Genomic DNA, 25,482 nt, shown 5'->3' with positions numbered 1-25,482 from the left:
ATTTACAGCATTCGACACGGTCTGTTTCCTGTTCACAGTAGAGTATTCCACCCAGCCCGTCAAAATCTAGGAATTTAAAATGAGCAACAGCTGGGAGTGGGGGCCTGACCGCTACGGTTAACTACTGTGCCATTTCCCAGGGGTGCTGGTGTGTGTAGGGGGAGAGGTAGTCATTTTTGGCAGTTTTGGAAACTTGAGCTCTTAAGTTTGTGGTTTTGAAACATCAGTGTGAATCACAATTACCCGATCACCGGAACCACAGACTTTCTGACCTAGTAGCCTGGTGTGGTGCCCAAGAATTTGCTAACCTAAGTTCCCAGGTGACAGGAACCAGACTGGTGGAGAGATCAGGCTAAAGAACACTGCTCAAAGGCATTGTTCCTCAAACTTCAACCTCCCTAGGAGTGAGCGCATCTGGTCAGGCTGCACGCTGACTCAAGTGCGGCGCTCATTCTAGCACTGGCTAACGGGCAGTGAAGCTGGGCTGCAGCCCATTAAAGTGGCAAGGCTCCCAGAGGACAGTGCTCTGAGGCCTAAGAGAGGAAAGGTGGAACTCTCCCAAAGACTGACCTGCAGGGAAGACTGAAAAGGCACTGTCCCATGTGGACAGGCGTCCAGGAGGACCTCTGGGGCAGATGTGATCCAGGGGGTCATTTCTGGCTGACTAAAGCCTTGAGATCCATCCCAAACACTGCAAAGCAGGTTCTTCTGGTAAAGCCTTCACGTGTGATGCTGTCCCAGTGCCTTCTGGTGCTTCATGAAGCACACCCTGGCTGGCTCCATGGGTGGGAATGGAGTTGCAGGTGGGTACATGGTGGAAGAAGAACGGGAGCGGAAGCGTGGGAGCAGCAGAACTGTTAGCAACTCACTAAGGTCAGGAATATATTTGAAATTGCAGGAGTAAAGTGACTAGGAATCTGTAGCTTGAATACCTTGTGAAACATTTTCTAAGTACTATAAGGAGTACCACGAACTATTCTGTAACCTTCACCAGGTTGCTGTTGCAGTGTGGATCAACCCAGGGCCTCATGCACTGGTAGTTCTTCCACTGACCCCCCGCCCCCAAACCAGGACTTTAAGAGCTTATTTGATGTAGCCTCTGATTCCTAACTTACTGGAAGACAAGCTTCCCAGGTGGGGAAGGGAAATAACTATGGGCAGGCAGGTGAATGAGAGCTGATTATTGTAGTTTCTGGTTCCCTCAAGAACTGGTGCACTTGGTTATGATACTTCACTAGGATTATGCAAAGGAGTAGTTCTTGGACAGCAATATAAACTAGTGACAAAAGGGAACTCAAAAACACCACTCAAAAAAACAGGCTCTGGCTCCACCCTGGGAGACATGTTTCCTGGGAAACAGACAACCTGATCTGGAAGACCAACATGGTGCTGTACCTTGAAACCTCAGCAGATTGTGGGGCTTGTGGGTGAACAGTGGAATACAACTATGTCCTTACCTTTGAGCAGGGACAAGCTTGTCAAGACAGAAGGGTTGATGAGGATGACAGGGAACCAGGGAGAGAGATGCCCTGACTTGAAAACATGGCTGGGGAGCAAGCAGTTTCCAGAAGGCTAAAGACCACAAGTGCACAGGCCAGGACCACAGGGCCCCATCCGGAGGATACTGAGGCACCATCAGCAGATTTCACTAAAGGAGAAACCTTTTATTGGCACAGTCATTCCTTGTTAAATTGACAGGGTGAAGATGTAATTTTTCAAAAACAGTAAAAGCTGATTTCTCCCAAACTAGTTTCAATGTAGCAGTCAAGGTCAGTAGGTCAGCCAGCAAATCATGACCACTTGATTTGTTTTAAGCCAGACCATTGGGAGACGAGTAAAAATGAGTATAGCTCTTCCAGCTATTAGATTTGTTCATTCACATGATCAGCTGAGGTGCACAAAAAATAAAACTTCTATTAAAAAAGAATCAGCCAAGGACAGAACCAGAGAGGGCTTACAGCACTACCAAGGGCCACGGATGCAGGCGCCCTGCGTCGACGCGGCTTTCTCCAGAGGATTGCACGCCATGCCTGCTATGGACCTGTGGCATCTAGAAGGCTACTTGCTTAGAGGTACTGCTCCGAGTGGGCGTTTGTCCTGTTGGGACTCCACAGACCCTTCCTTTGGAAAGCCTGCAGCCAAAGCCGGTGGGTCTGTCACTGCTGAAGATGCTCGGACGACGGGTGGGAGGGTGTTGCAGCCAGAGCCGGAGCAGCAGGCACTATAAACAGCACTAGTTTACGGGGAAGACTCGGGGTGCACTGTGGCCATTGTCCACTGAACAGGCTGGGAGGGAGCAGGAATGGACACGTTTCCTTGGAAGACAGTTCTATCGGGAGGCATGAGTTTGGCCTGATCCAGTTCTTTAGACCCTGTCTACAACTTCTTGTACCTTATGTGAACTCAAAGAATAAAAGATATTCTTGCCCGCATCTCAACCCCAGACCAGTTGGCTACGTTTAGGGAAACCCCAGGACTGGCCAGCCAGGCCTGCAGCAGACTAGATCTTTGCCCAGTATTGGTCAGTGCGTGGGATTCCAGCCACAATTTCTGATTCAATTCCACAGTGATCCTCTCCTCTGAGGATTTTAAAGAACCCTGGAAACAGAAAGAAAGGTGCTTTGAATGTATGCCTTAATTTCTGATCCTTGTAAATAATTCAGACTCACTCCAAGGACTGAGAGTGAGTCACCTGCCCCCTGCAGCACCATGGTGCTCTCAGCTTCTGGCCCAGCAGCCGGGCCCTCCCCTCTCCAGGCACTTTCACCAACCCCAGGTCACCTTCACAGCCTGGTCCAGTGGGAGCTGCTGTGCAGAGCTTCCTGGAGCCACGGCCCGGTGCACACCACCCTCTCAGTCTCCAAGGTTCTCTACCTACGTGGAGAAGTCCCAGCCCACCAGCACCGAGTCTGTTCTGGCTCATGACTCCCTATCTGCAGCAGGAAGGGGGCTGCCACTCACCGTTGTCACCCCAGTCAGTGTTCCAGGAGTTGGCCACCAGCCAGTAAGGGATGCCATTCTCTACCCCCCAGCCAAGGATGCGGATGGCGTGGCCTCCCATCATCTCTCCAGCAACATGCTTGTACACTCCTGAGGAAGGGAAAGCCAATTCAGACCAAGTCCAGGCCACCATCCCGCTCCACAGCACCCCAACTCAGCTAGCCACCCCCAGCAGCAGAGACAGGCCTCCCAGCCAGACCCTAGGTTCCATCGACAGAATACAGACAAAGGGCTAGAACACCACTGCTCCATCAGAAGACTCCAGGGGCTCCCGTGATATAGGGAGATAATCCACACGTGGTTTTGTCTTGCTGGTTTTGTTTTGTCTTGCTGTAGAGGATGGAACCCAGGCCTCATGCATGCTAGGCAAGTTCTCCACCAATGAGCTAAAAGTTTTTTAGCACTATTTAGCACTATTATTATTATTATTTAGCACTTTCCAGCACTATTTTTTTTTTTTTTTTTTTTGAGAAAAAGGAAAAAGAACACTTATTGCTTTGCTAGCAAAGGAGAAACACAGGGGACTCCTGTTCTGTCCCAGAGGCTGTGATTCTGCCCATCAGCAGGAACAGGGGGCTTTTAAAGAGGTGATTCAAAGGCCACATTCCATGTGGATTTGTAATTCACTTGTTATTTTGTGAGACAGTCATTTCTGAGAGCTTCTGGTACCATCCCCAAAGTCTGGATTACTTCCTTTCTATGGTGAGTGCATACTCAGGGACAGATAAATCTGCCTAAAATGGGGAAGAAAGGTAATTCCCCATTTCCCAGAGATTAGGGAGGGGGAGAGATTAGGGAGGAGCAGGGGGAGAGGAAGAGAAAGAAAGTGTCCATTTAGAAAATAAGCTGCAGTAGCAGAGCATCAAGGGTTATATTCAAAGCATAAAGTGGTCCTCCAGCACTTTTAAAAATTATTTTACCATCCCAGGCTGGCCTTCAACTTGTGATCCTTCTGCCTCAGGCTCCCGAGTAACTGGGATTACAAGCAGTACCAAATACATTTTTAAAAGCCCAACACACTCAACTAGTGAAATATTGAAATGGAATCTGACAAAAAGATTTGTTGGTTGATTTTTAAAAACAAAAGGTCTAATCATTAAGGTTTTTTTTTTGTGTTTCTTTTGGTACTGGGAATTGAACTCAGCGATGCTCTACCACTGAGCCATATCCCCACCCCTTTTCTTTTTAATTTGAGACAGGGTATTGATAAGCTGCTTAGGGCCTTGCTAAACTGCTGAGGCTGTCTTTGAATTTGCAATCCTCCTGCCTCAACCTCTGGAGCCATCAGGATTACAGGCATGTGCCACCACATGTGGCTTTCTCTAATGACTAACTTACCAAAGAAATTTACTGCTAAGTGACCAATTATCTGTTTTACATCCTGGGATTCTGTATAATTATGGGTTTGTCAAGAGTTTTACACAGCTTGAAGAGTTTTTAAATTGCTGCTCTGGGGTGCATTGGAGAGGTGAGGTGGGAAGAGGATGGGTCACTGGTGTTGGTTGATGGGAAAGATGCTGGCCAAGGAGCTCAGAAATTTGGTTAGTTTGGTTAGTCAGGCCTTCCCTGGCAGATGAATCATCTGTCAAATCAGAAACATCTTTAGTAACATGCAGAGGACTGTGTAAGTATTGCCCTCATGACAATACTTATTTTTCTTGCCCAAATCATCTTCCTTTGTTTCAAATTGAGAGCACTGGTATTACATCTGGTTGAATGTAAATAAGAGAAAAGTAGGAGCAAAGGCAGTTCACCTGGAATGGGGGGCTTCTAAGGAGCTGACAGGGACAGGGTCAGGAATGGGAAGCATTCGGCACCACCCAGAGCAAGGTATTTCCTTTATTCATGTCTGGATGTCAGGTGTGACACTAGGTCTTTGCAAAGACAAAAACAAAAATGATTGAAATAGGCCACTCAGTCCCCACTGTTCAAATGTGGAGACTGATGAAGGACACGGGCCAAGGCAGGAGGGACCACTGCCAGGGAGAGGGAAGGTCCCAGAGAGGAGAGCTGAGCTGGGCTTGGAGGGATGAAGAGGAATTAGCCAGACAAGTTCCTGGAGAGGGATGTGGGATACTATGTGCAGAGATGAAGGAAACCAGGACAGCACAGGTGGAAAGCGATGGCCACAGGACTGCCGGGAGCCACAGGTGGCTGGCAGGAAGGAGGGTGGACAAAGGGAGGTCCGGCAGCCCTCCTCCTCAGGAGCCCCAGGTCTTCCTCCGGGTGAGTCCTGCTGACCCACTTGAGCACCTGCCGGCTGAACCCTCCACCCAGCTGCCTACACACCTGATTTGTAGGTCAGGAAGTCTGAGAAGACGGTGAAGGCGCCCTCCACTGGGCCGTTTTTGTAGATCTCTGCCATGATCTCCTTCTCGTTACTGGAGACGCTGTAGGAACTGTACCCTGGAGAGGGAACCACACCAGCTGGGGTGAGGGTGCCACCTCAGCTCCCACAGGCGGTTATCTGCTGATTTACAGCAGGAGGCCAAGAAAGGCTTCCTGAGGAGTGAGCTGGGCCTGGGAGCTGGGCAGAGTGACATGGGAGGGGGCTGAGGATCCCAGCGCTCCAGGACAGGCCACCAGCTCACACAATAAGGGATTCGGTCTCTCGCAGCTCAAAAGGGCTGAAGCTGGATTTGGGGTGGAGCAGGCAGAGTGTCGGGGTGTGAGGCGAGGAACTTCTGTTCCTTCCTCCTTCCCAGGGTCCCTGGACCCTAGGATGCAATGGCCCTGGTCTCTGCCTCCCTTTGGCTTGTGGCAGATCCCAGCCCACCTTACCGTAGTGCTTGTCCTCTTTGTAGGATGGGGCGTAGCCGGGCTCACAGCTCTTGCTGCATCTGGGAGTGTCCCCCTCCCCTGTGCACTGGGGCCGGGAACCGTTGACGTGGTGCTCACAGGGAGGGATGGAGTAGGGTCTGCAGCCTGATGGACAGAGTGGACGAGGGGGGTCAGCCTACAACCACCATGGAAAGGCCCCCAGGCCAGGAGGAAGGAGTGGACACAGGCCAGGCCATGTCTGCAGCCCTGACCTGGGGCTGACCCTGTCTGGAGGGCTGCCTTATCTGTGTCCGACTTCCCGCCCAGCCCGCTGCCCTCCATGGTCCTTCATAACAGAAACCAAAGCCATCCTGACGCAGGGCTTATGGAATCCCTCTGGCAGACAGGAATGCACACTCACCTATGTGGGAGTCATACAGGCCACCAGAAACCAGGCCTTTTTTTGTCCAGAAGTTCCAAGCTCCAGACGGATAGCCTCCATTACAGCTAAAAAAAAAAAGAGACTTTTGTTAAATTCAGTGTAAGAGAAGTTCCGGCTATGCACAGACCACTGCCTGGTCACACATTAAGGTCACTGCTGGGTCCACATGCCCTAGCACTGGCATGACTGTCCTCCCAGAGCCCACCAACCCCAGTCACCCTCCCTCAACTTACTTCTTCAGACATCCAACCAGGCTCCCATCCCTTCCCACAAAGACCCCCCAGAAGACAGGACTCTTACATTCATGTCTACACCAAACTAGGCTCTAGGCTTCCTTCTTTCTGGAATGGTGATTCTCAACCATGCAGGATATTATAATTCCCTGAGGTAGAGGAGCTCCAACCTCCTCAACTGTAGTTTTTGATTTTTGAGGTTTCAGTTACCTGTGCCACCAACTGTGGTCTAACATGTTCAATGGAGAGTTCCTGCATTTCCTAAGTGTTAAATTATAAACTGTTCTGACCAGTGTGATGAAATCTCACACCGTGCCACTCCAGCTGGCACGGAATGAGAATCATGCCCTTGTCTGGAGTATCTGTGCTGTATACACTACCTGCCCATCAGGCACTTAGTAGCCGTCTTGGTCACCAGATTCACAGGTCTTTTTACAGTGCTTGTGTTCAAGTTATTTACTTAACAGTGGCCCCAGAGCACAAGAGTGACAGTGCTGACAATTCCAGTAGGCCAAAGAGAAGCCATAAAGTGCTTTATTTAAGCGAAAAGGTGAAAAATTCTGAACTTAACAAGAAAAAAAAAAAAAAAAATCAGATGCTGCGATTCCCAAGTTTCTTATCCCTGAAATTATATCGAAAGAAAAAGAAATTTGTGTTGGTTTTGTCTCTGCAAAACTTATGAGCATAGCAAGTGCTAAGTACTTAGTTAAGGTGGAAAAAGCATTAAATTTATGTATAGGAAAAAACAGCACATACAGGGTTCAGTCCTAGCCTGGGTTTTGGGCATCCGTGAGGGGTACTGGAGCGTATCCCCTGTGGGAAAGCAGGGACGAACGTACTAGGAAAACCCACCAGTGCCAGAGAGCAATTCACTGGTGTGCAGTGAGGCCCAGGCACGTTTCTGTAACTCGGGCCTTTCTATGTGCAGCCACAGATATGCACCACTGGTTTGGCCCAAGGCCGGATGTTAGCACTGGTGAGCCCCTGAGTTAGGGATACAGCTCAGTGCGATCCACCTGGGGCCCACTGTCTTGATTCAAAATAAGAAAACAACCCCAAGGCAAGTACATTTCCATGAACAGGAAGAAGGAACAAGTGAGGAAACAGCAGTCCCAGGTTCAGAAATTTAACGGCATTTTCTGAGACCATGTTGGCCAGACCCTCCCTTCGCCCAGCTCTGTAGGCCAGACAGTGGCAGCCACTCTTGGGCCTGCTTCCACTCCTCTGTCTCAGCCAAGAAACACCTTCCCTCCCCTAAGAAGTCCTTAGTTCGTTCTGCACTAAGGCCTCTGTGTAAAGGTGCCCAAGACTCACCCGTCCCCACACTGGCCGCCACAGCAGGTGAGCATGTCCTCTGCAGACACCTCCACATTGACGTGCCCGTTGGTGTGGATGCAGATCCGATCAGACATGGCCTCCACAGCCCCAAATGCCTGCGGGAACAAGTCCTGCCCAGTGAGGCCGCCGCCACGCCCGACCTGTGGCATCTCCCGCCATCACCAGAGAGGTCTGCAGACCTTGTGGATGGCCAGTCTCTCTCAAAGCCACGTGTGGCTCCAACTCAGCTTCCAAGCAAAGACCAATCCACCTGAGCCTCTACCTGGGGACTCAGCTCACTTTTGAAGCAAACACAAACACCTATAGGAGGTGCTTGGGGAGCAGCAGGAGTCGGTGTTGGCGGCAGCCCCCGACATCAAGGTGAAAGGAGCTCTGGGATAGGGTGTGGTGGCTGCGCAGTAGTGCCCACGTACTAACGCCACTGAACTGCACGCAACAAATGTTAAGATGGTGGCAATTTCTGCTATATGTATTTTACCACAACTCAAAAACAAGGACAGCTCATTGACAGAGATGGGACACTCAGGAAGCAGAGTAGTGGCCAGCGCTGCCAGTGTGCACAGGGACTCGCCATCTGCAGGGCCAACAGCCCATTCATTCCTCCACCCAATCCTCGCCACAACTCCTGACCACGACACCATCACTAGACTGATGGGAACTGACTCTGAAAGTTAACGTCACTTGCCTGGTTACAGTTGGTTCCTCCCCAGACTGTTGACCATTCTCCCACCCGTTCTGCTCTTGCAGCAATCCCTAGCCAACTGGGTCTTACCCAGCAGGAGCCACAGGAACCCTGGTCTCTGATCTCTTTGATGGTTGGACAGTCGGGCCACTGTTCCCGAGCATCGAAGCTTTCAGGCAGATTGATGTCCTCAGCAAACCGAACTCTGGACAAAGGAAGGGCTTCATTACAAACTGTCACCTTGCAATTCACCCCCCAAGATGCAAAGGCTTCTTGGTTAAGGGCTGCACCAAGAGAGCAAGTGAGGGCTGAGATGTGCAGAAGTTCCCTCACGGTCTGGTTTTTTGGTAGTGGGAACTGAACACAGGGGCATTTTGCCACTGAGCTGCATCCCCAGCCATTTTTACTTTTTCCTTTGAGCCAGGGTCTCGCTAAGTTGCTGAGGCTGCCCTCAAGCTTGCTATCCCCCTGCCTCAGCCTTCCGGGTCCCTGGGATGGCGGAGGTGCGCTACGAATCTTGTAACACAGAACTTGATCCCATGGCTCAATGCAATCTGGCATTCTGTACACTTCTTTCTAGATTCGTTTGATATTTTTCAACAGTTCTATGTCTCTTGCTTCCTCTACCCACCTTTAATCATAAACATCTGTCTAGATGCTTTAAATCATTTTTAAAATTTATTTTTGTGATTTTTTTCCTGGGTTTTCATTTCACATAAGAGGTGTACTGGAACAAGACGACACTGGCTGTGAGTAGAAAAGTATCTGGGATTCATTCTATTTTCTCTTTTCCTTAAAGAGTCATTTAGCTGTATGCCAAGACAGATGTGCCCCACCCAAGGTTTCACAGTCTGTGAAAAACACTCAAGTTCTCACCAGGCGTGGTGCACACACCTGTAATCCCAGCGGCTCGGGAGGCTGAGACAGGAGGATCTCACTTTTGCCAGCCTCAGCAATGGCAAGGCGCTAAGCAACTCAGTGAGACCCTGTTTCTAAATAAAATACAAAATAGAGCTGGGGATGTGGCTCAGTGGTTGAGTGGCCCTGAGTTCAATTCCTGGTACCCACCCGCAAACAAACAAACAAAAAAAAACATTAAAGTTCTCCAATCACACGGCAGATGTGGGGAACACATCCTGTCACTGCCACATCCTCAGCCCCAAGGAGTCCTACAACTTCACTTTTCCTCTCTCTCACGCTGCGATTCTCCAAATGGATGCAGTCCACTTCCCACTTTCCGACTTGGAATGGCTAAAAATGAAAACTCTTCCTACAGCCCTAAGAGCTCAGGCTGGAATAGAAATGACGAATTACCCTTGCCTTCCTGTAAACAGTGGAGTCAGGACACTCAACCACCCCACCCTCAGGCAGCCACCAGTAATGGCTGCTGGGAGTAACAGCTCCATGAAAATTCCCTAGGCCGTGTTCTAGGAAAAGAAAACACAAGGGCAGATCCTATGGCTCTTCTTAAGATTTTCCTTAGATTTTTCAAAACAGAGTTCATTGAGACCTATCTGCCATCCTGGAGCCTTGTCCCAGGCTCTAGGACACCTTGGAGATGCCCATACTGGCCAGAGATACCCTGTACCTTGAGGTGTCTCAGCAGCTCTGAGGGGGACCGAGGGCGGCTTCCCTTTCCCCCTCCACGGTCCCTCATGGCTGCCTGTGGCCCACAGGCTGAGAGTCAGGGCTTCTCCAGGCACAGCACTCACCGCTCGGGCAGCCGGGGCCCACCCAGGAAGGTGCCACACAGCCTCTTCAGGTAGCTCACGTCCACATTGTGGAAATTGCGTCCTGCCTGAAAGAGAGCCATGCCTGTGATTGTCACCTACCAACCCAGAGGTTGCTGGCATGGGGTAGGCGGGCACGCTGCCCACACACAGGGTCCTCCTCAGGGGAGGCCAGGGAGACAAAAGAACTGGAGAACCACCAGAGCAGCCCACGGGCAGAGTGCAGCTCCCAGACCAGGTGCCTTCTCCATCTGCTGACAAGAGACCCCCCCCACCCCCCGCCCTGCACACGCTCACTCCTCATTTCTTGGTTCCCACAGTCTTCAGGGATCAGCAGAAACCAGCAGTGGCGGGAGAGGGCGCTGATGGAGCCCATGGGCCTCCACTGCAGGCTTCTCGGGCTCCCTGGCTGGGAACTCACCTACTCCTCCATGCCTCGGCCTACCTGGGGAACTCGCTCATGCCTGTTCCCATGCACACAGTGCACAGGGAGGGAGGAAGCGACCATGATCCTGAGCTTTAACTTTCTCACACAGAAGGTCCTGTGGCCCCATTGGGAGCCATCCGAGTGCACAGGCCAATCCCCAATGGGACATAAGGACAGACACAGGAAGCAGTCCCGCAGCCCACCTGCCAAGTGGTGTTCTGCTTGTTGATGTAGGTGATCAGTTCGTCTGACAGCGGGTGGAAAGAAGTTCTGCCCTGGGCTCGGGTCAGCACCAGTAGATAGCAGAGAAAGGCCAAAGGCCACCACATTCTGGAAACTGGATCCTGAACCCACCTGGAAAGGAGAGGACGGGGGGAGTTATGATGGGTCCCACGCTACACACCAGGGCGTTCCTCGGGCAGACAGCAAAGCTCTCATCCTGGCTCTGCCATGGGCCCTTTGTGAAGCCTGGGGTGGCGGCAGATGGGCCTCAGGGGTCTACGGTGTCCACAGCATCCTCCACTGTGCCCGTGCTCCCGCTATGCCTGATGGCTGACATGAGGACACAGACAGTCCGGGGGCTGTGCCGGGACTAAACTGAGCCCAGGGCCCTCTCTGCTACATGGTGAACTGCATGGATTTGTTCAAGAGAGTTGGAGAGGCCTTCCCAAAGTGAGTGATCTGAAAGATGCATGTGTGACCATGTCCTGAGGGAAGGCAAAGGGGCAGGCAAACGCAAGCTTGGCCCTTGCCAGTCACAATGGAGATGACAGAAAAGCAGCTTCCTCCAGTCACCTGGCTCCTGCGAGCCCAGCTGGTTTTCCCAGTCAGCCAAGGGCTCTGCTTCCAGCCTCGGAGATGGGCCTTCTGAGAAACCACACCTCCCACCTCAGCCCTTCATCTGAGGACGCCAGCATGAGTCAGGAGGCCGGCGACTTCCAGCTCAACATGAATCACCCTCTCAGGCAAGGAGCTAACAGAAGCAAGTGTTTCCTGGCCGACACCTGCGGCCTGGCGAGGGCGGCTGGTCCCCCCGGCTCCTGAGAGCAGGCTCTACCTCCTCAAGGTCAGCCTGTGGCAAAGGCCCCGAAGGGCCTGTGACTTAGTGTCAGTGCAACACCGCCTCACGAGGAGAGCCGTAGGAAGGAAGAGTCAAACTTCACCATGGCTTAACTCAAGCCCACTGTGTCAGCTGGCAGAGAGGGCAGGCCACGCTCAGGGTTCTGACGGTGAACATGTGAATAGCTAACAGTCCAACAAGCTCAAGAATGATTCTTCTGAAAGAATACACGTGTGAGGAGAGAGAGATGTTCTGGAAAGAGCTCTGTGGAGGCCCTCCAGGATGGCGCAGGATCTCTATCGTTACTTTCTGGTGTGTGTGTGTGTGTGTGTGCACGTGTGTGTGGCACTGAGCACTGAATCCAGGAGTGCTCTTCCACTGAGCACACCCTAGACCTTTTATCTTTTATTTTGAGACAGGGTCTTGCTAAGTTGCCCCGACTGGCCTGGAACTCGTAAGCCTCCTGCTCAGCCTCTCAAGTAGCTGGGATCACAGGCATGTGCCACTACGATGGCTGCCTGCCAACCTTTTTTTTTTTTTTTTTTTTTTTTTGCATTTTTATATTTATTGATTTTTTTTTTTTAGTTTTTGGCAGACACAACATCTTTGTTTGTATGTGGTGCTGAGGATCGAACCCGGGCCGCACGCATGCCAGGCGAGCGTGTTACCGCTTGAGCCACATCCCCAGCCCAGCCTGCCAACTTTTAAACCTGTGTGCTGTTTAACAAAAGCAAGCGTTTCCTGGGCCAACACCTGCGGCCTGGTGAGGGCCAGGGTGGGGAGCGTGGGCGGGCAGGTTGACATTTAGAAAGTTACTATACAGATACGCTAGCATCCAAGTGAAAAGACACAGGCACACACACAGCTGCTCACTAAATAACTCTCTCGGTAACACCAGAAACAGAGTCAATGTCTAATAACAGGTAATTATTAAATCATGGTGAACGGCCAGGTAGATTACAAAGCAGTCGCTGAAAAGTGAACTAGCTGAATCATATCGCACTGATACAGCATAAGCGCCCAGGTCCTACTGTTATGTGGAAAAGTGAGTTGCAGACCATTAGTAAGGTGAGCCTGTTAAGCAGGGAGCATGGGTAGGTGCCGTCCTGCAGCTTCGGGCAAGATGTGAGAGTCGCAGTCAGGCCTGGTGGCACAGCATACAATGCCAGCTCCCTCTCAGCTACTCAGGAAGCCCAGGCAGGAGCAGCACAAAAGCTGCCAGCCTGGCAATGAGCACCATCCTGTTTCAAATAAAACAGCGATGATGAAGATGATGCTGATGGCAGCGGCGGCTGGGGTGCAGCCCAGTGGTGGGTGCTCGAAACCCTGGGTTCAAGCCCCAGTATGGGGGCAAAAAGTCAAAGAAAATATACAAAAGCAGTAACTGCGCCAGGAGACCATACTGCTATGGTCGGAGTGTGTCCTCCAAAGGGCCATGTTGCAGTGTGGCCATGTGGGGAGGTAGTGTTGACACACAGGGGGTGGGGCAGGTGGGAGGCCGCAGTGGGCTCCGCTCCAGTCTCTGGTTTCTCCTCTAGCCATGTGATCTCTCCCTATCATACACCATGATGCCATCTGCTCTGGGGTAGCCCAGGCCAACAGGGTCCTCGCCAGAGGCCAACTCCATGGGGCTGCCTGGTCTTGAACTTTCAGCCTCCAAAACTGTGAGCTAAATAAAACCTCTTTTTTTTTTTTTTAATGAACATGTTCTTGTATTTCAAACTCTGTTTCTTTTAGGAAGAATCGTAGTAATGCTGCCAAAGACCCTGAGACACCAAATTGGTAAACGATCAATTCTGTAATGATCTCCAAATGCATTCTCAATCATCCTCTGCCACCAATGAGGCTTCCTCCCTAAAGACTGCCTGCTCAATGCCCTTAATGTCCCCATGTCCAGTGACTCATGGGGAGGCTCCCTTCTCATGTGATCATGTGCCAGCCGGCCACATGGCCTGCAAATTGAGGTAAATGTGTCCAGCAAAAGTCGGGCCCCTCTGACTTACACTGGCATTTTAATCTTTTCTCAAGACAGTGGGCACTGGTGCAGAAACACCAGAATGTCCACTCCTTGAAAGTGGGAGTCTGGATGAACAGATGACAGGTCGCCAGGCTTGTTCTCTCATCTCTTGTATATGGAGAATGAGTGTCCCCAGGTGCCCCCGGGAGGCTCGGCATCTGCTGAGATGGGAAACCATAAGCCAAGAGAAGGATAGGAGCATTTCCATGGCAACCTAAATTTTAAAATGGGATTTCTTTGGTTTCCGTGATGGCAGAAAACACAGGCACTCCCATCTCCCAGGTGGCCCCCAGTTCCTGCAGCCCCCTGGCACTCCGCCAACAGGGAGACCCATGTGCTCACTCCTCTTCCTGTGGTCCCGCTGCTCCTCCCCATGCTCCTGTGAGCTGGAGCCACAGATCAGCAGGGACCACCCAGCGCCCTGCCCACTCTCAGCAGGATAAGCACTTGGAAGAAGACTCCTTTCAGCCCTGTACCTGTGGCACAGACTTTGCGGGGCTACCAGCTGCTGTCACCTGGTGGTGAGGACAAGCCCTGGTGTGGAGGCAGGAGACCTGCATTTGTTCCTCAGCTCCACCACTAACTGGCACTGGGGGTGCCAATCTCTACGGAGCTGCAGTTTCACCACCTATGAAGTGGATTAGTAGGTACCATGTCTCTGGTGGCAGCTGTATGTGAACCAAGGCAGGGCACAAGTCCCTGTGTGGTACCGGGTGTACACACAAAGGAGTGCGGTGCTGCTCACTCCAACTGGCTTCATTTCCCCTTCTCTCCTCCCCTTTCCCCCACCTCTAGCATGGACCAGGTGACTCCAGTTTACAGCAAACCTACCCCAAATACCTCCACATTGCCAGAAGAATCTGCATTAAAACAAGCTTCTAAACTGGGCACAGTGGCGCACACTGTGATCCCAGCTGCTTGGTAGGCCGTGTAAGGAGGATCACAATTAGCAAGTCCCTGTCTCAAAATTTTAAAAGCACTGAGGCTGTAGCTTATTGGCAGAGCATCTCTGGGTTCAATCCTTGGTGCTACCAAAAAAAAAAAAAAAAAAAAAACACCTCAACAACAACAAAACCCACCAAAACCATCACACACAAACAAAAGCCCCTCGGTTCCAACCTCAGTGATCTCCACATTTCATGTCCAAAGAGGCTTCCATTTTAAGGGTTCTGAGACTGCTGAGAGCCCATCTCTGAAGCCAAATGTCCCCTCCTAGAGGAAGAGACAGATACCCTGAGAGCAAGGGCTGTTTCACTCTAGTGAGTAGCCAACTTCCATTATCCCAACGCTGCTCAAATGGCAATCCCTCTGGGAATGCGCAAGGGTGCGAAAGACAAGCTCAGCTGCTAATACCCTGTCATGGGTTCCAAGGTCTTTGCCAAAACAGCAATCCACTTTCACTTCCCCTAGTTCAGGCAAATGCTTTCCTCTTATTTCTCAATTCAGTGATTTTTAAAAATTACACAAGATGAATAGAAAGTCCTTATTTCAGGAGGGGAGGGGGCCCAAACAGGAGGTACACACTTGCAAGCTGTGGGCTACTGTTATTTCTAGTCCCGGTCAATGGGCTTCCCAGCAAGATCTGGAATCCACTGCACTCCCCACCCTTTCCAAGTCAGTCTCTGGTGACAAGATCAGGCCCTCCTTCCTCCCCTGGCCAAGCCCGTGTAGCACTCAATGGTTCATACATCCTCCTGGTGTCCTGAAGAATGCTGTCATGTGTAAAGAAAGGGTTTGTGGTCAAGTGATCCACTCCCACAGCAAAACTGTTCCCCAGATACCCTAATGACTTCCCAGGACAAATGTGAATTTTGGGACTCTGGAAGGAGACAGAACGGACGTCAGGAGAGGAGCTAACGCCAAGTCGTAGGGAGCCTTATGTATGTCCTGCCATCCTAAAAGAGTGGAGTTGGGCTGCCAAAGAGCTTGAGGAAGAAAGCTCCCCTCCACTGTTATGGAGCCCACTGTTGGAGGACGCAGGGGGACAGGCCATAGGCCCCTGAAATTTCCAGATCAGAAAAAGTGACACCCAGAGCAGATTTTCCCTAATATCTTGCTCTTCTGCCCTGCGGTGCTGTGAATCCCGTAGACCTCTTCCAGGGGTCTCTAAAGAGTCCGGAGGCTTCAGCCAGGAGTGGTGGTGGCTCAGGTCTACATTCCAGCAACTCAAGAGGCTGAGGCAGGACAATCACAAGTTCAAGGACAGCCTCAGAAACCTAGCAAGACCCTGTCTCAAAATAAAGGGGCTGGGATGTAGCTCAGTGGTAGAGGGCCCTGGGTTCGCTCCCCAGGACCGTGGGAAAACACAGATGCACCATCAGTGCCTACATTCTGAAGTCACCACAAACCAGGACTTGTGCCTGGAGATGGCAGGCAGAGCGACTGCATCAGGGTAAGGTGGGAAATGAGGAGGAGGGTGAAGACTTGATGGGACCGGGACAAAGAATATTATGCGTTTCTTTCTCTTCCATAAAAACTTGGCTTGGTTCTCACCATCATTAAAGGCAGCTGTTCAAGTTCCAACCTCTTCAGTACACCCACAAAACAAGACCACGCGGATCCTCACTGCCCCTCCACTTCACTCACCCAGTTATTTATACCTCAAAGCTGGAGCAGCCTGGGGCAGGGGAGAGGGTGATCTCAAGGACGCACTGGAGGCCCAGGAGCCTTCCTTCTTTGCTCTGAATCACAGCCTTGATGTGGTCTTTGGTGTTTTATGTCTTTGCTCCTAAAGGAATTCTTGGTTGATCACGTTTAAATTCAGATAAAAACAGGTTGGGGGTGCAGCTCAGTGGTACAGCCCTTGCCGCGCCCGTGCGCACACAGGGATCCCAGCCCTTGGCCTCATCTCTCTCCCTATGAGCAGGCAGTGGCCTATCAGTCCCTTGGAGCCAGGCTTGATGTGGCTAACTTCTGCCTGGCCCAGAAAAGGCATCCAAGCCAGGAACCAGCAGCACCACTATCTAGTCCTGGAGACTCCATGGGAACCAGGAAGAAGGTTCCATATGTCACCTGAACCCTTCAGGCCATTAAGACACTTCATAGGCCACCCCCTTGCCAGTCAATTTCCAAAATAAGTCAATCATTCACACCAGGTGCAGCAGGGCCAGCCTGCTCAAGCCACTCTCCCACACGCCTGGAAACTTCTGGCTACAATGCCCACAAGTGGGACACTGAAGATCAGCCACAGCAAACCCACACCCTGCACAAGGAAGAAAATCACAACCCTGGGACCAGAACAGTGGACACCACAAAGGCCCTCAGCAGTTGAAAGAAATGTTTATTGTTGGTGGGAAACCAGACAATCTTACTGAACAATGTTCTGGTTAAGTTCTGGGAGATTCTGCTCCCAGCTCTGAGATGCCGACAGGGGCGATACATTACCCAGGCCTGTTTCTAAAGTGGGCATATTGCAGAGCTTTTAGAGAGCCTCTGAGATCTAAATGAGATTAGTGTCTATGCCTCTCAGCTGGCCGGACAGGGCAGCTCCCTGAGGATGGGGCAGGCGACACTGAGCTTCCTGGCTGGCTGGGGGCTGGGACTGCTGGACATGAAAGCCAGCAAAAGAAAGGTGTGCCCTGCAGCTGGGTCCTGCTGTCCCCTGGCGGGGGGCGGGGACTAGTACAGGGGGTAGGAACAGATGGTTCTTGCAAGGCAGACCTGAGAGGGAAGGAGGGGCCTCCCTGCACCAGGAATCCTCAACCCCCTCTCCACTGGTAGCTGAATATGCATCTCCTGCTTGCAGGGCAGTGAACACCTGCTGCCCCGGAATAATTATTTTCAAAAGTATCCCAGTTTGAGTGAAAAATTATGACTATTACACTATTGGTGACGAGGCCCTACATGTTGACGTACTTGACCATCTTACTGCCAAAACCCCAGTGGAGTCAAGTAAACCAAGAATGAGGGGCAGAGGGCTCTGGAACTCTGACTTGGTCTGACATACTTGACTGAAGGAGGCCTTGGCTGGCAGCCTCTACCCCCACCCCAGGACTTGTGTAAGCAGGAAGCCATGTGACTCCTCTGTGACATGCCCCGCCCAAGTTCAGGTCAGCAGGTCAGAGGGTCATGGAGCAGCCTGACCCCACCCAGGCTGGGAGGCAGAATATCTGCCTCTTCTCTAGGGCTCTACCACCTAGGTGGCACCAGTCCAATGCTCAGCCAGCCCTGCTTACTGATAACATTAGATTATCTCAACCAGACCAAAGAAGTTACTGGCCTGGTAAAGAGAGATAAGGGTTAGAATTGAAATCCACGTGTCCTTCTCAGCACCAGCATTCATAAAAACATCAGTGCTAGAAAAGGACCCCAGTCTTGTACAAGGCTTCTACTTTGCAGGTGGGAAAAACTAAGGCTTGAGAAGACCATGAGCAATCTGTGAAGGAGCGCACCGACCTGAGCAGGGCGGATTAACTGCCAGGGATGAAATTCTACCACAGTCTTCTAAGTGATGCAACTCATGCTGCAGACTGCGGGTGGCCCAGCTTTCCTGTCTGTAAAGAGTAAGTCTGCAACCCTAAACCTCACACACAAATGAGAAAACGTGACCTAACTACACAGTTCAGACACCTAGATCAGGACCTAAAGAACTCTGTGAGGGTTAGCTGTTCACAAACACATCAAAACACACAAAGGAGCCAGGCATGGTGGCTGTAATCCCAGAAACTCGGGAGACTGAGGTAGGAGGATTACAAATTTGAGGCCAGCCTCAGCAACTTAGTAATGCCCTAGCAACTCAGGCAAGATTCTGACGTAAAATAAATAAATAAATAAATAAGGACTGAGGATGTGGCTCAGCAGTAAAGCATCCCTGGGTTTAATCCCCAAACAACAAGTAAATAAATACACAAAGGGAGCCAGGCACAGTGGCACACACCTGTAATCCCAGCTACCCAGGAGGCTAAGGCTGCAGGGGCTTGAGTTTGAGGACAGCCTAGGCAACTTAGTGAGAATCTGTCTTGGAAACAAAAATGCACAAATGCTACCAATGATCAACAACAAAACAGGAAAATTCTCACTATTATTGATGCTTTTCTAGGGCAAAAAATAAAACTTGAATTTCTAGTCAGGAAAATTAAAACAGGTACCATTTCAAACCTACTAGATTGGTAAAAATTGAAATCTGGTAAGAGCTAGTATTGGTGAATAGGAGGAACAGGAACCTCCACACTGCTGGGAGTGAAACTGAGACAGGCCAGGTGCAGGTGCACGCCTGTAATCCCAGCAGCCCGGGAGGCGGAGGCACAAGAATCAGGAGTTCAAAGCCAGCCTCAGCAACCACAAGACACTGAGCAACTCAGTGAGACCCTGTCTCTAAATAAAATACAAAAAAGGGCTGGGGATGGGGCTCTGTGGTTGAGTGCCCCTGAGTTCAACCAGTACCAAAAACAAACAAACAAACAAACAAACAAAAAAACCCACAAAACAAGAACAACAACAAACACCAAACTGAGCCAGTCACCCAGGAGGGCACTATGTCAATATCCAGCACAATAGAATATGTGATGAGTCACATGCCTTGTGACCCAGCCTTTAATTCTGCTTCACTTTTGCTTCTACACAAGAGAAACTCTTGAAAGTAACTGGGAGATTCAAAAAGATATTTACTGTAGCACTTGAGCAATAGTGAAAAAGTAGGAAAATCAGGCTCAGGCAGGCCTATAATCCTAGCGATTTCGGAGGTGAGGCAGGACTACAAGTTTGAGGCCAGCCTAGGCAACTTAGTAAGACCCTATCTCTAAATAAAAATAAAAAGGGCCCGGTGTGGTGGCATACACCTGTTATCCCAGTGGATTGGGAGGACAGCAGGTTCAAAGCCAGCCTTAGCAATTTAGGGAGGCCCTAAGCAACTCAGCAAAGATCCTATCTCAAAGTAAAATATAAAAAAGGGCTGGGGATGTGACTCAGGATTAAGCGCCCCTGGGTTCAATCCCTGGTACAAAAAAATCATCATCATCATCATCATCTTCCCTGGTACAGAAAAAAAAAAAAAAAAAGAATCTAACCGTTCCTCATATAGGGTAACATACCATGTGTATTTAATGTGAATGAACTAGAGGCTGAGGATGTGGCTCAGTGGTAGAGCACTTGCCTAGCACCACAAAAAGAAAAAAAAAAGATGAATGAACTACATTAGATCTGTAACAACACACACTTTATAACAACATTGCTTATGGATTGGTACAGAGTAGAAGAAATTCCAAGGAAGCCCAGGAGAAGTGTAAGAAGAGGCCTGCAGAAGCAGATACAATGTTCCTCTGAAGGAAAGCAGGTGCAGGAGAATAACTGACCCCCAGAAACAGCTGCTCAGAGGTTTACCCTGGAAGGCCTCAAGTCTGCAGAAGGAGGAGTTAAGGCTTTAAGTTAAAAAGCAGAGAACTGGGCTGGGAGCAGCAGTGCACACCAGCAGTCCAAGCAACTCTGGAGGTTGAGGAAGGAGGATTCAAAGTCCAAAGTCATCCTCAGCAACTTAGTGAGACTCCATCTCAAAATAAAAAAATAAAAAATGGATGAGAAGGGGCTCCGTGGTTGAGCGCCTGGGATTTAATCCCCAGTACCCAAACAAACAAACAAAACAACAACACCACCAAAAAGCCCTCAAGGGAGCAGGTGTAGGGACTACCAACTGCAGCAAGCACAGCACATCAGCCCCACCACTGCCCTTCACGTGAATCATGCAAGTGTTTGGTTTCTACCCCCTTGACCTTCAAATATTCCATTTCATATAGTTCAGCCTCGCAAGTCTAACAATTTCCTCACACCAGATCATGAAAAGTAGACAGACCTGTGACTCCTCCCAAGTATTTCCACCGTACTACAGAAGGGCCTCAACCCAAACTGCTGAATCAGCACCACGGGGCTTTCAACCTGGGGCCAAAGGGCTTCCGGCCCCACTGCCTGCCCAGTTTGAAACAGGGTTGTCCAGAGTCAACATCAAGGAAAGTCCATTTGAGCCCGGTCTGTGGGGTATTCCGCCTGGGCTTCAAGGCAGGCAGATGAGGGACCTGCACTTTTGCACCAGGCAGTACCCTGAAAGGGGCAGAAGCCGCTCTTCTCCAGGGTGCCTTCAACACTCTTTGGGAAGTTCTTCTCTAGGAAGTTCAAGGTCGTAGGTCACCATCACTAGGGCCAATGGGAAGCAAGTCTCCACTGAGAAAAGGCTGATGGGGAAGAAAAGAGCAGAACAACCTCCCAGGCCTCTTCACCTTCCTGAAGATCCACCAAGATGACTGTACTTCAGCTGTTCTCTCGCAGAGGGAATGACCCCTATCTCCCTGGCCCACTCACTGGTGTGGGCGTCGTGGGGCTGGGGCTTCCCCAGTGCCTGGCAGGGGACTGATACAGGCGCCTAAGAGCCAGGTCTAATTCACCTCATCCTGGCCTGCCCCGCTAGCCTGGCCTGCCGAGGCCACCCCACAGGGCTGCACCGGTACTACCCCCCACCCCCGCCCGCCCTCCAGGCCACTGACTGAAGGAGGGGCTGTGCCCCAGGCCGAGAAGTACTCCCGGCCCCCAACCCTCCTGGCCTGAGGCTCTCCCCCTTCCAGGAGTCCAAGTGTAGCACTGACCACGTCCTCTTCCCCATATCCCGAGAGCAAGCCCGACCTCCACTCCTGTTTGTCGGCTAACTCTTCTGGCCCGGCTCGCCCCAGCCCCTGGGATCATGGGATCCCAGGTTATGTCTTCTGGGATCCCATGGATTGTATGGGGTTACGTGCTGAAAGTCGCCGGGCAAACTCTTTAGAAAGAAAACAAATCAAGAAACTAAAGGAAAAGAGATGCAGGTCGATACCATTATCTCAGCAATCTGTGCCGAGGACCCGAGGCCAGGGCTGAGGTCGAAGGAGAGAGAGGCCGGCCACCGTCGCCGGGATCCAGGCCCAGCTTCCCCGCAGGCTCCTCCCCCGGGGCTCCCCGCAAACTCCCCAGCGCCCCGGGGCCGCCTCCGGCCCGCCCAGGGAGACCGCCGCGGCCAGGGCCGCCCGTCCAGCCCTGGGGAGCACGGCCCGGGTGCACGGCGCCTCCGGCTCGCAGGCGGCCCAGCACCGCTTCCCGCCTGCCTCCCAGGACCCCGCGGGAAGGCGCCTGGGCCCGGCTGGGGCGGCAGAGAGGCCCAGCCCCGGCGCCCGGGAGCGCGCCCGCGCGCAGCTGGCTCCCCATCCTCCGCCAAGGTCACGTCTGTGGCGCCCCACGCCCGGGCACTCACCGAGCGCAACGCCAAGAGCCGGGGCCTGCCGTAGGGGTGCAGCGAGCTCGCGGAGACGAAGGCGAAGGCGGAGCCGGAGCCCGAGCCGCGGTGGCCGCCCCGGCCGCTCGCCCCTATTTAGCCTGCGCGGCCCCGCCCGCCCGGCTGGCTCGCCACGTGACGCCCCGGCGCGCCCCGCCCCGGCGCCCTGGCCTGCGCCGCCCTCTGTTCGCTGCTCCCTAAGACCCTGCGGGCCACCGGGACTTTGCGCCTGGCGGTCCCCCGGGGATGCCAAGCCCTGCGGACGGGAGCCGTCTGCGGCTGAGTGGCTGAAGGTGGTCTCCAGGGTCTCCACCCACCTGGAGAAATTCTCAGGGACCCTGCTCCCCACACTGCGCTTTCATAGCCGCCGGAGCGCTGGGTGGGGCGCGGCGGCTGTGCTTACTTCCTTGCTGGGGTTGGGGATGGAGACGCCGGCTTCCCAGAGCACCCTTAGCATCTTGTAGCCGAAAATTCTGAGAAGATAGGGTTGGGGCTCAGAACGCGCCGGATACTCTGAACTGAAGGAATCCGGCTTAGAAGCAGAATCCTTCTGACCTTTCTCCTGATCCTCTTCCCGCAAGGCAGACATAGAAATTAGATTGTTCCGCAAAGCGGTGGTAGAAACTGGAACTCGCCTCCTGCAAAGCGTCCCTCATACCTAGAAATAATGCTCTAATCTCCCCTCCTGTGTAGGAGCTGGGGGAAAAGAATCCCCGACCTACCAAATACGACTCTCCTTCCACGGGGGTCTTGTCCCATTCAGGGCAAGAAGGAATGCCTCCCACCCCGAAAGGCCAGGGAGGCACACAGCCAGCGAGCACAATTCATTTGGGGGAGTGCCCAGAGAGGTTGATGGGGGATGGTGAGGGGACTCAGAACTTACCTCCTTCTTAGGCTAATCTTTCAAGGTAGGTATAACCTCAGTTTTATTCAGGAGGCTCAGGAAAGTCTGTAGTCTATCCAGGTTGTAAAGACAATAGGAAAGGTGTAGACTGGGCAGGTGTTCTGGGGCCATCCTGGGCAGCACAGTGAAACCTCACTTCTTAAAAACAGAGAGGAGAAGGGGGAGGAAAAAAAAAAGAAAGGTGTGGGTCTGTCCAATTCCATGGGTCCTGACCCTCAGGCTCTCCACTGAAGCCTGCAGATGGCTGGCTATCAGCTGTCCCATGGTCCCTGAGCCTGCCAGGGACCACAGAGAGCTGTATTAGACACAGGTAGTACCACCTTGTTGGTACCAAATTAAGGCAAGAGGGGAAAGAAAAAAAAAGAATCTCTAGAGTCTAGGCACGGCTGCTGAACAGCAGTTGAATGCAATGCCAAGGAACTTAGACAGCAGTGGAGAAGGCAGCTCCAAGCCAAGGTGGTCCAGCTGCCTGCCTGCAGGGTCGTGTCCAGACGGTCTCAACTCCAGGCTGCAAAATCAATGCTCTGATCACCTTCCCTGTGTCAGATCATTTTAGACCTCTGCAGGGAGCTCAAAAGATGGTGCAAAGGGGGAGGACACATATAACTGGTAAATCAATCCCTCTCCCTACCCTTATTTTTATAGTTCCTTAGGAGATGTGTTTTATCTTCATTGTCTCAATGCATCCACTATAGAGGTGGAAATCACTTTTGAGATAAAAGAAAACAAAATAAAAAAAGAAAGAAAGAAAGAAAACCAAATAACTGTTACCAGAGTAGAGGGACAGAGTATCCTAGCAAGCTTTAGGGAGAAGGTAATATCTGTATTTTACTGAATGAATAAGTATGCAGAGTGGGTTCACACATGAATAAAGTGGGCCTTGAAGTGGAGTACAACTTGACTTTACCTGCCAGATTTGGGGCTCAGGGACTCAGGGGACAGCTCTCACAATTTACAGAGGGGCCTTGACCTGGACATGTAAAAGCTGTTTGCCTGCTGAACTCATGGAACAGGCCTGGGTATATGCCCTAAAGAAATGAAAACAGATGTCCTCACATAAACTTGTACCAAATGTTCAAAGCAGCATTATTCACCATGGCCTAAAGGTGGAAGCAACCCATGCTCATCAGCTGGCGCGTGGATAAACAAAATGTCATGTAATCACAAAATGGAATAGTAGCCTCGGAAAGGAATGCAGTACTGCTCTATGCCACCACATGGATAAACCTTGAAAATACTATGTTAAGTGAAAGAAAAAGGACCACATATCATGTGATTCTATTATAGGGAAGTGTCTAGACAAAGCTTCTGTAGATAGAAAGTAGATGAGTATTTGCCGCGTTCTGGGGGAAGAGGAGGTGGGGGATTTGGGAACCGACAGTAAGGGTTATGAAGTAATCAGAAAGCTGTGAAATTGATTGTGCTGACGGTTGCACAGCCCTGTGACTACAGAAAATCACTGAATGGTACATGTTAAATGGCGGAGGTTGTGGTTATGTCAGTTATATCTCAGTGAAGCTGTTCCAAAAAAAAAAAAAAGTTGAATAAGGAAGTCTTGGGAAAGGATAGAGATAGAAATACCCCCACTCCATCACTTAAGGGGTGCCTTTTCTGAAAAAAAGAAAAGAAAAAGAAAAAGAAAAAAGAAATGCCTGATTTGTTCTCCTCTGTTTCACAAACTTTTGTAAATCTGGTGTCCTGGCCTTTTCTGCCCGGTTTCTGTATCCCAGAGAGTTGGTCTCTGGGGATGGTTTCTATGGAGGGTCTCTTGACGCGCATTGTTGTTTTGTTTGTTAATGGTACTAGGGATTAAACCCTGGGCTGCTCCACCACTTAGCTACCTCCACAGCCCTTTTTATCATTTGCTTAGAGACAGGATCTCCTACCTTGCCCAGGATGGCCTGGAACTTTCTCCTCTCCTGCCTCAGCCGCTCAAGTCCTGGGATTACAGGTATGTGCCACTGGAGCCCCTGCAGCTGTCCTGCTCTTCAGGTAATAGGAGAGGTAGCCACCATGCACAAGCCTTTGGGACTTGGTATCATGGGATTTTAGGAAAGGACAGTCATTTTTTTCTGTCCAAAATATTTTGCCCTCAGGAAACAACTGTTAAAATGCAAATACATAGCTCAGAAGAGCCAGAGTCCCACTGTCACATCTAGGAATTCCTCTGTCCCTTCTCCTGGGACTCTGCGTTAGCCAGGAGTCCTCTGGTGGGGAGTATCTTTTCCTGCCTGTTTCAGGCTCAGTCCTAGGACTGCTTGGAAGGCTCTCCTGTGCCCTCCAGATCCATATGATTTGGCACCGTCTGAGATGTGATCTTGACGCAGGGCAGGCACAGTCTACCACGGTTGCCAGACTGAAATGCAGCCTTGACCTGGATTCTCACGTCTGGTGTGGGTTAGGTGGAGTGGTCTCTGAATACCTCAGCTCCAAGTCCGATCCTTCAGCCCATGTCAGTCTTTCCCATAAGGAGGATGAAGCTTGGAATCCACCACATAGAACTGTGCAACATAACCCCTCTGTTCTTCAAATTTTCTTCCTTCCTTTCTTCCCACCTTCCTTCCTTCCTTCCTTTCTGTGCTGGTGATTGAACCCAGGGCCTCCAGCTTGCCAGGCCAGCACTCTATCACCAAGCCACATCCCCAGCCCCCACATGATTCCT

The 25,482-nt window shown here is 51.3% G+C and overlaps 1 protein-coding gene across 2 annotated transcripts; it reads right to left on the bottom strand.

Moving 5' to 3' along the window:
- Positions 1 to 1,643: 1,643 nt before the first annotated feature.
- Ctsb (cathepsin B) lies at positions 1,644 to 22,001 on the bottom strand. Of its 2 annotated transcripts, none has more exons than XM_076853505.2 (10): positions 21,896 to 22,001; positions 10,816 to 10,966; positions 10,168 to 10,253; positions 8,546 to 8,660; positions 7,750 to 7,868; positions 6,182 to 6,267; positions 5,782 to 5,925; positions 5,290 to 5,406; positions 2,962 to 3,090; positions 1,644 to 2,598 (listed from the first exon to the last, which is right to left on the bottom strand). In XM_076853505.2, the coding sequence occupies exons 2-10, from the start codon at positions 10,939 to 10,941 to the stop codon at positions 2,501 to 2,503; spliced, it is 1,020 nt and encodes a 339-aa protein (XP_076709620.1). In that variant the 5' UTR covers positions 10,942 to 10,966; positions 21,896 to 22,001; the 3' UTR covers positions 1,644 to 2,500. The 2 variants fall into 2 exon arrangements, with proteins under 2 accessions (XP_076709620.1, XP_076709621.1); XM_076853506.2 differs by lacking the exon at positions 21,896 to 22,001 and adding an exon at positions 21,482 to 21,505.
- Positions 22,002 to 25,482: the final 3,481 nt, after the last annotated feature.

Source organism: Callospermophilus lateralis, chromosome 4, assembly GCF_048772815.1.
Source record: "Callospermophilus lateralis isolate mCalLat2 chromosome 4, mCalLat2.hap1, whole genome shotgun sequence".
Classification (NCBI taxonomy): Eukaryota; Metazoa; Chordata; class Mammalia; order Rodentia; family Sciuridae; genus Callospermophilus; species Callospermophilus lateralis.
The sequence above is the reverse complement of the archived record's forward strand: the minus strand, read 5'-3'. Positions and strand labels throughout refer to the sequence as shown.